General features: G+C 42.2%; 2 protein-coding genes across 5 annotated transcripts in view; both read left to right on the forward strand.

Annotated features, from left to right (window-relative positions):
• eif4e2rs1 (eukaryotic translation initiation factor 4E family member 2 related sequence 1) lies at positions 1-3,335 on the forward strand. Its single transcript, XM_079478968.1, has 7 exons — positions 1-201; positions 520-619; positions 693-827; positions 922-1,026; positions 1,135-1,287; positions 1,440-1,576; positions 2,335-3,335. The coding sequence occupies exons 1-7, from the start codon at positions 185-187 to the stop codon at positions 2,372-2,374; spliced, it is 687 nt and encodes a 228-aa protein (XP_079335094.1). The 5' UTR covers positions 1-184; the 3' UTR covers positions 2,375-3,335.
• A 336-nt stretch (positions 3,336-3,671) lies between these two features.
• The window catches only part of cntrob (centrobin, centrosomal BRCA2 interacting protein), an 11,952-nt gene continuing 5,623 nt past the window's right edge, over positions 3,672-10,000 (forward strand). The window contains exons 1-14 of one of the 4 annotated variants that reach the window (XM_079478929.1): positions 3,672-3,761; positions 4,162-4,359; positions 4,526-4,754; positions 4,907-4,997; positions 5,634-5,706; positions 6,621-6,753; positions 6,851-6,967; positions 7,092-7,208; positions 7,804-7,881; positions 7,961-8,164; positions 8,832-8,957; positions 9,027-9,160; positions 9,246-9,371; positions 9,476-9,623. In XM_079478929.1, coding sequence (XP_079335055.1) covers positions 3,715-3,761; positions 4,162-4,359; positions 4,526-4,754; positions 4,907-4,997; positions 5,634-5,706; positions 6,621-6,753; positions 6,851-6,967; positions 7,092-7,208; positions 7,804-7,881; positions 7,961-8,164; positions 8,832-8,957; positions 9,027-9,160; positions 9,246-9,371; positions 9,476-9,623 — 1,821 coding nt within the window. In that variant the 5' untranslated portion in view covers positions 3,672-3,714. Of the gene's footprint in view, positions 3,923-4,161; positions 4,360-4,525; positions 4,755-4,906; positions 4,998-5,633; positions 5,707-6,620; positions 6,754-6,850; positions 6,968-7,091; positions 7,209-7,803; positions 7,882-7,960; positions 8,165-8,831; positions 8,958-9,026; positions 9,161-9,245; positions 9,372-9,475; positions 9,624-10,000 lie in introns of all 4 variants that reach the window. The other 3 variants (XM_079478926.1, XM_079478928.1, XM_079478927.1) reach the window with 3 other exon arrangements.

The following is a 10,000-nucleotide window of genomic DNA, read 5'->3' on the forward strand; positions in this document are numbered from 1 at the left end:
CTTCAGCGCATGCGCATTGAAAACAGCTGCAGTGAGCTTAGCCTGGTGATGAGTTTGTGTTGATGTAAAAGGGCATCATTAAATATTGTCACACACATCGTTTCGTTTTTATACTTTATTTTGTTATCAGAGGGATTTTGGTGTTTATAGAGAGAAGAGAAGAGAAGAGAAGAAGAGCGGCGGGATGAATCAGTTTGAACAGTAAGTGAGGTGCTAACTGCTAATTCACATTCAACAACATCACATCTCATTCATATCTCAAAGAAACGCTTAATCTCACTGCATATCTACACAACTATGACTTGATTCATTTCATTCAAGCGGTTGCGTACCATTCAAATCCTTATGTAAGTGATTTTACATTACGCACAGATTTAATCTGAATATAAACTTTATCTCGTGTATACGTGATCGTATGCATGACGTCATCGCCTTAAACCGTTTGTTCATTAAGATTTATTGTTCTTTAGAGAAAAGTGTATCTGACAGAATTATTGTCAGCAAATATTTTATTTGTAGTTTGAAAGAGGAAGACTCTGCAGAGCACGAGGAGATGAAGGATCAGAATGACATCGACGGAGGATCAATAAACAACAATAATAACAACATCAGACGGAAGGTGAGACGGAGACAGACATGTCCAGTCTCTCAGACGGCTTGTTTGATGATGTCTTGTTTGTTGTATCTGTCAGACTGTATCTCCTGGTCCGGGTGAACATCCGCTCCAGTACAACTACACTTTCTGGTACTCGCGCCGCACACCCAGCAGACCCGCAAACACACAGAGCTACGAGCAGAACATCAGACAGATGGGAACAGTGGCGTCGGTATGCATCTGTTTCTTATTGTGTTCATCAGTTTGACATGTGTGTGTGTGACATCTGTTGTGTGTTTCATCGCCCGCTCTCTCTCTCACTTCAGGTGGAACAGTTCTGGAAGTTCTACAGTCATCTGGTTCGACCTGGAGACCTGACGGGTCACAGCGACTTTCACCTCTTCAAAGAGGGAATCAAACCCATGTGGGAGGTTTGTGTGACACTCTTTTTTACCCCCTCATATGAAATATTGTATATTCTTATATGAACATGATGTCAGAGAGTGTGAACTTTAAATGTAAAGGTTTTTGTGTATTAGGATGAGGCAAATAAAAACGGTGGGAAGTGGATTATCCGCCTGCGGAAGGGCCTGGCGTCACGCTTCTGGGAGAACATCATCCTGGCCATGTTGGGGGAGCAGTTCATGGTGGGGGAGGAGATCTGTGGGGTGGTGGTCTCCATCCGCTTCCAGGTGCTGTAGAGCCTCAGATGGCACAACCATCACTGATTCACGTTTGCACGATGGCTAGAAAATAATTTGCCGAACAACTTCAATCATCAATGTGCAGATATCATCGGTATAAAGTTTAGTGACGTGAAGCCGTTTGTTTGTTTTTGCTGCAGGAGGATATTCTGTCTATCTGGAATAAAACAGCCAATGATCAAGTGACCACATCACGAATAAGAGACACGCTGCGGCGCGTGCTCAACCTGCCGCCCAACACCATCATGGAGTACAAGACGCACAACGACAGCCTCAAGTATGACTCGCACATACGCTACACAAGAGAGGCATTGAAGGGTTATATTCCAGAATGTATTTATTCATAACTGTGTATTATTTACACCGTGATTAGAAAATGATCAGAATGAAAATAAATGATGTATTGTTTGGGCTCATCTTGAACTTAGAATGAATATTTAATGAAGCGTTTTTTAAAAGGTTGATATGATCCTATGGCTTTTTGTAAGCTGAATGAAACCAGCGTGCTGTAGAATAGCATTAATGTAGCATCACATATGGAGCTCAGTGTGATTATACATTTCAAGGTGCTTTAATGGCATGACTGCGTGTTCTTACAATATTGCTAAAGCATTGAACATATTACGAAAGACATACAAACATTTGAGTCAAATTAAAATAAGGTGGTGAGTAAAGCATAAATATAGAATGAAATATAAAGTATATGAAGGTAAACAAATGAAATCTGGAAATAGAATACCAATATCAGATGTAGATTTTAGGCAGAAACATGAAAATGTAATAAAAGTTTAGAGTGTATACGAGCATTGTTTGTGACAGATGAGAGTGATGTGTATCTCTTCTCCTAAAGTAACATCTGCATCCGCTCTGTTTCTGAACACTTATCAAATATCAGCCAATCAGAAGCTCACAGTGAAATAAGATCTAATAATACATTGAGATGTAGTAACTCACGGCTTTTCTCTTGTGTCAAGCATTTATCCCCCCGACACACACACACAGTCTCTAATATGTCATGTCTGTCTTGTTTTACAGGGATAATTCCAGCTTCCGTAACACGAAGATCACCTTATGAAGACCTAGAAATTATTTTCTTATGGACTCTTTCCTTTTTACCCCATGTGCACATGAAACCAGCGCTGACGTTTGTGTGTGTGCGTGCGTGCGTGTGTGTTAGTTTGTTTGAGGACTTTATTAAAAACTTTCTCTGGACTCATCTGTTTGCTTTGGTGTTTAATGTGCAGTACTGTACATTACGTACGTTAGTATTTTTACCCAAATAAATGGATTTCAGACAGTTATAAACTCATGACACACTAAAGGGTTGAGTAGTCATGTTACAGCGGTAAAACAAATCAAAAACATTGCAAGAATTAGATATTTTGTTTCCAGTAAAGACTTTGAGAAACTTACGTTCATGCCTTCATTGCAAGCAGGGTGGATTATTGGAGTGGTCTTCTCACCAGCCTTCCCAAGAAAACCATCAGACAGACCTCATACAGAATCCTCTCTAGAACCAGTCAATCTGAGCATATATATGAAGTACTGTCACTCATCTATAAATCACTAAAAGTTCATCATACAGATGTGCTCAGAGAATATAAACAGATCACTTAGATCATTATGATAAAGTCAGTTAGATATACCAAAGGTTCACTCTTAACAAGGGGAATCCGCCTGTAGCTGAAATCGTAATGCACATTTAAATGCGGACTCAAAACTCATCTGTTCAGCTGTGCATCATTTACTGAAGGAGCACTGTGCCTTGTCCCAACTGACTGCACTATATTTCATGTGTAATCCGTTTATTCTAAACCATTGTAATAAACATTTCTATCATTTTTTTATTAATTTGAATGGTTTATAATTTCCGTGTTTTGTTGTTGTGATTATTTTAGATGTTCCTTTCAAATGATTTTATGTAAAGCACTTTGAATTACCAATTGAGTATGAAATGTGCTATATAATTTAACTTGCCTACAGCGAAATAATAACTAAATAAATAACTTAAAACTCTTATTTTGGGGTAAAGATTCTACAAGCCTTGATTTGCACAGTACTGTAAATATGAGCACGTGACTTGAAACTGTTTGATCAGAATAAGACTTGCTTCACTACATTACAGTCAGCACAGTTTCTGCTGACGTCAGTGCGCACGCTGTATTTATGGCCGTACACGACTACACAATACTACGAATAAACTACAATATTATTATGTTGAGGATACAACAGAGCTGTAAACTGGTGTTTAACTCTCATTTACTGTGGATCATATAGCGGAAAACCAAGATTCATATTTTGAGTTTATTAAATGAATCAAGTTTTAATCTGAAAATAAAAGGGAAAAAAGTTTGAATTTGTTTTGTAAATCCGGATGTGGATGGATCGGTTTGATGACGTGTTTCCGCGGTTGCCATGGCGGCGCGTTTTCAAGCGGGGAAGAAGCGCGAGCCACACGAACGGTAAACAAACTTTTAATCAAGTCTTACTTTTAGAAATGTCTGGTTACTCGTGAATTTATATTCCATAACGTGAAATGATTATATGAGATTATTATTCATGGGAGTTTGTGAGAGACTGTGTGACGGTAAAAGGGTTTTCGTTCAGAATATTTCAACTTTACGTGAGTAAAAACTTCATTAATTTAATGTGCGAGTCACGTGATATATATTTTCATTCGGGATGTTGATAAAAGTGCCTCTGTTGCTATATGTGTTTTACTATATAGACGGTCTATAAATAGACATACAAATATATTTAAAAAGTAAAAGATCTTGTGGTTAGAACAGATGAACAGAAATAAAAGAGCGTGATGTATTGATTCAGTAACGCGTGTGTGTGTGTGTGTGTGTGTGCGCGCAGTGAGATGTCAGTGAGCAGACATGATGATGATGAGGAGGAGGATGATGAGGATGGAGTCCTCAGTGATGTGGAGCCTCTTCATCCATCAGCTCTTCTGACGCGATCGTGGCCGTCTACTCCTCTGTCTGCATCTCACGAGGTCACCGCTCGTCTCTACAGTTCACTGCAGCAGGAGGTCATAGATCACACTGCAGCCAGGTACATGAAGGGTTCACACATCACTTTAATACTTCAGACATACTGGAATGAAGCAGTGAAGTGAGAAACACAGGAGTTCTTTATAAACTGCATACAGTGTTGTGTAGTAGCGCAGCTCACTTATCATGAGAAATCACAACACGTGCACATGTCATCTCTGTCTCAGACCGACGTCATTCATGTCCTCTCCTGATCTCACCGCCACGCCAGCCACGCCCCCTCGATACTCTCATGGGCTTAAAGAGGCACTGGAGGCGGGACGCATAGAGGACTCCTCCCATGATGTGATTGGCTCTGGAGTGCAGGAGGCGGGTTCCGAGGAGGAGTCAGAAGGTGATGGTGTTTTACACGAGATGGACCTTCATCTGCAGAAGAGCCTGAGCAGATCATCACAGGTAACGGTAACATCTGACACTAGTGACTGCGTCGTCTTGTCTCTCAGTGATTCTGTATAAAGGACCCGTGTTTACTGAAACATTGAAACACCTGAATTTCTTCAACACCTCTAAAGATGTGCATTATTCTTGTGTTCTGTGTGTGTGTGTAGAGCGGCATGAGGCATATAGAGGAGATGGAGAATGTGAGGACTCATTTACAGTCCATACTGAGATCCACATCAACAGCTCCACACAGACACGGTGAGCTCACAACGCATAATATCACAGGACATCGTGTGTCACTGTGTGTTTGTTTTGTAATGATGTACATTTACATTTAGTCATTTAGCAGATGCTTTTATCCAAAGCGACTTACAGATGAGGAAACATTGGAAGCAATTATAACAACATAGGTAACAAAATACATAAGTGCATCAAAACTAGTCCATTAAAGCCCAGCACAGTATACAAAGCTAAGAATAGTGAGGTTAGTATTGTTATTTAAAAAAAAATTAAGAAGGAAAGGGAAAAGAATTAGGATAAATCAATCAGCGACGTGTAGATGGAAGAGATGCGTTTTTTAAAGATGGCAACCGAGTCTGCTGATCTTGTAGCAGCTGGTAGATCATTCCACCAATGTGGAACAGATCCAGAGAAGGTACGGGAGAGTGACTTTTTTCCTTTTTGGGATGGTACCACTAGTCGTTGTTCCTTTGCAGACCGCAGTGATCTGGCAGGAACATAGATCTGCATTAGCGAGTGGAGATACGATGGTGCAGATCCGGTGGTGGTCTTGTAGGCCAGGAGCATAGCTTTGATTTATTTTGCTGTGGTCCAATGTGCTTAATTACCTTTTCTTGTGTGTGTGTGTGTGTGTGCTCACTTTTTATCTTGTAGAGTTTGGGGCTCCTGTGTCACGACACCTGCTGGACGCATCACCTGACAGCGACTGTACCTCACACCTGCTCCGGTGAGTAGACTGTGTGTGTTTAGTGCTGTCTCTCTCTCTCTCTCTCTCTCTTTTATATCCCGGTGGGAATTTAAAGCGGAGGTCACACTCTCAATCTCATACTAATCTTGAGCACCTATGGAGTCGTGTTGCACACTTTGTATCTTCAAAGAGTCTTTAATTTGGTCTCATTTATGAAACATAGAGACAGCTGTGGTCCTGCAGGCGTGCAGTGGGAGGGACTAAAGCACAAGTCCACATTACATCATCACATGATCCCTGCAGAACTGTTGATTAATTATAAGGTTGTATTGTGTACCTTATGCAGGTACGCACTGATTGCCAACAAAACACAGACATGACCCAATTTCACTTAGTGTGTGCGGTTCATCTTTTAGCGCTGGGACCGCACCATCTATCAGTTTCAAACCACCTCCAAATCCAGCGTTATATTCACCGTTTATATAACATCCATCACCCAAATGCAGTGAACAGACAAACACGCTCTGCTCTTTCTCACGCTCTCGTCGATTGACGTGTGGGCGTGCTTTTCTGGGAGAACTGATTTTCATGTTTACAAAACACTTTCCGAAACTTATACGAACGCTGGGGGAGTGAATCGAGCACAGAAATACTACGTCATATGTTCAACTCGTGGATCATGTTAAGCATGAGAAGACAACACGCCTAACAGTGTAAAGAAGTCAGAATGCATGAAACACTGTGGCACTCCCCCTTTAAACCTGAATACACACCAACTCATTGGGACTCACGGTCCTCACGGGCAAAAAAGCTTATCAATATTTTATTAAATCTAAAAATGCAAAAAGTTTTCTATGAGCTTTAGGTTTGGGATAGAGAGTTTGTACACCTATGAACTGTTTCCACAGAGATAATAAAGCAGACATGTCCCTCTCTGTCTCTCTCTCTCTCAGCGGTGCAGTGTCTCTGGGTGAGATGGATGAGTTGTTTCCTCTGTATTCTCGTCTTCATGTGGACTCGAGCTGCAGCGTGTCTGAGCTGCAGGTGTTAAGAGACAGTCTGGAGAGAGAGAGATCACGTCGTAAGGTACTGACATCACAACCATGTTCAGTCAGCTGATCATTCTGGTGAAATCAACAACCTGAAGTATTTATGTGTACAGAACTGAAGTGTGTGTGTTTAGGTGTGTGAGCAGCAGGTGGCGTCTCTACAGAATAAAGTTCTTCAGGTTCAGCAACAGTTCACACTCGCTGTGGCAGCTGACCGCAAGAAAGACATCATGATCGAGCAACTCGACAAGGTACACACACACACACACGTTTGTTTTAAAAAAAACCACACACAAATGTCTGTGTGTATCCTACACACTTAATATTGTTTAAGAGAATGCATATGAAACACAAATGTGTGTGTGTGTGTGTCAGACGCTGGTGAAGGTGGTGGAGGGCTGGAGGAGACATGATCAGGACCGGAGTGATGAGATAAAACTTCTGCAGGATGAGAAACAGAAAGCAGAGACAACACTACACAAACAGAAAGAGGTACAATCACACACACAACTTTATTTGTATAGCGTTTTACCATCTTAATTGTTACAAAGCAGCTGTACAATGAAAACATGTCAATTGAAAGCAACACATTAAAGAACATACACACTGACACACTGGGTGTCAAAAAAAAGATTTATCTTAAAATAATAACAGACCATTTCAGTTGCAATTTTGTTGTGTAGTGTGGACATGTCAGGTCATAAATAAATAAATAGGAAAGACGTTGTTATAAAAGTTGTTATTGGAAGTGTTTCTGGTTCTGGCTTATCTAGATCAGTGGTTCTCAACCTTTTTAGGGCCAGTGCCCCTTTCCATCCAGGATTTTAGGTGTAAACTTGGCAACGATGCCACAGAACACCTGAACGCATTTCTTTCAAAAATCTTGCTTCCATTGACCCCCCACCAACGTTCTCAGGGAGACACGCTGCCTTAGAGTACACACACACTTCTGTGAGGGTGTCAGTGAACTCTAGAGATCCTCCACTGATCGACATGATAGTAACACACAATGACTTCACACAACAGTAAAATAATAGATGTGAATAAAATGTCTTTTGATTGATCAGGTGTGTGTGTTGCGTTTCAGGCTCTCTCTCGTGTGGAAGAAACTCTGAACAAAGCACAGAAACACAACCAAGAGCAGCAGGACACCAACACAAAACTGGTAACAAACACGCCAACACACACAGCTGTAGTGTTCAGAGCCTCACGTTTCTATTTGTGATAGTGTGTGTGTGTTTCAGGAGCAGCAGGTGTCGGAGCTGCGTGAGTGTGTAGAGAATCTCCAGCGTCTGGAACAGAAACTACGCAGTGACGTGCAGAGAGAGAGAGAAAAACTCCACACACTCCAAACTGAGTCTCACAACACACAGACACATCTGAAAGAACAAACACAAGAACTCCAGCGACAGATCACACACAACACACAACAGCTGGAGAGAGAGAGAGTGAGACACACACACACACACACACACACACACACACACAACAGCTGCATAGAGAGAGAGAGTGAGACACACACACACACACACAACAGCTGCATAGAGAGAGAGAGTGAGACACACACACACACACACATCACACAACAGCTGGAGAGAGAGAGAGTGAGACACACACAAACACACACACACACACACACACACAACAGCTGGAGAGAGAGAGAGTGAGACACACACACACAAACACACACACACAACAGCTGGAGAGAGAGAGAGTGAGACACACACACACACACAACAGCTGGAGAGAGAGAGAGTGAGACACACACACACACACACACAACAGTTGGAGAGAGAGAGAGAGAGAGAGAGAGAGAGAGAGACACACACACACACACACACACACACACACAACAGCTGGAGAGAGAGAGAGTGAGACACACACACAACAGCTGGAGAGAGAGTGAGACACACACACACACACACACACACACACAACAGCTGGAGAGAGAGAGAGTGAGACACACACACACACACACACAACAGCTGGAGAGAGAGAGAGAAAGTGTGACACACACACACACACACAACAGCTGGAGAGAGAGAGAGAAAGTGTGACACACACACACACAACAGCTGGAGAGAGAGAGAGACTCACCGTTGTTTGTGTGTTCAGTCTCAGGTGAAGCAGGAGGTGATTTTGCGTCATGAGGCTCAGAGCAGATCACAGCGGCTGCAGGGAGATGTGGAGGAGATCAGACGAGATCGAGACAGTTTGAGAGTGGAACGAGCCCTGGAGCAGGTCAGACCAACACACACACGTGTGTGTGTGCGCGCGCTCATATCGTGATCATGTTGTGTTGTTGTGTAGGCACGGTTCGAGTCACTGAAGTCTCAGATGGAGGCGGAGTTTCATCTGTCATCAGAGCAAAAGCTCAATGATCAGCTGTCAATCATACAGGAGGAGAACAGAGTGCTCAACACTCAAATGAGAGAACAACACAGGTACACAAACACACATCTAACAGTACAATTCTGATTAAGCAGAAAGACATCTCTCATCTGTTGTGTTGTGTTGTGTGTGTTAAAGGAAGCAGCTGTTAGATCTGAGCGCGAGACACGAGCGAGATCTGTCCACACAACTGGATCAGTTCAGAACACAATTACAGGAGAGAGACCTCAAACTCCAGCAGCACACACAACACTACCAAAACAAGTGAGTGAAAGAGAGAGAGAGAGAGAGAGAGAGAGACACGTGTGGTTTGAGGAGTAATGTGTGTGTGTGTGTGTGTGTGTGTGTGTGTGTGTGTGTGTGTGCAGACGGTCAGAATTGCAGGAGGAATTGGTTTCTATGGCAGCGTCAATAAAGAGGCTTGAGATGCAAAGGGAGGAGCTTGTGTCTCGGCTTCAGGGAATGATGCGCTCTCATTGGGCGGAGGCTTTAAAGCTGTTGACCAATCAGGGCCAGGTACTACAGTCACATACAGAAACATTCCACCTAAGAAATGTTGCCAAGTTACGAAATATTCTGTGTGTTGCTGACGCAGAGAAGCTTATTCATGCATTTATGACCTCAAGACTTGACTACTGTAATGCTCTACTTAGTGTTTGTCCTTCATCATCAATAAACAAACTACAGTTAGTTCAGAAAATACCATCACATAACCCCAATGTTATCAACCCTTCACTGGCTACACATTAAGTATCGTATTGACTTTAAAGTTCTTTTAATCACTTATAAAGCCTTAAAGGGTTTAGCATCTACCTACCTAACAGAGCTTCTATCACACTACAACCCATCACGCTCTCTAAGATCTCAAAACTCTTTTGATAACACCTAGAATA

The sequence above is a fragment of the Barbatula barbatula genome (genome assembly GCF_947034865.1).
Source record: "Barbatula barbatula genome assembly, chromosome: 17".
Classification (NCBI taxonomy): Eukaryota; Metazoa; Chordata; class Actinopteri; order Cypriniformes; family Nemacheilidae; genus Barbatula; species Barbatula barbatula.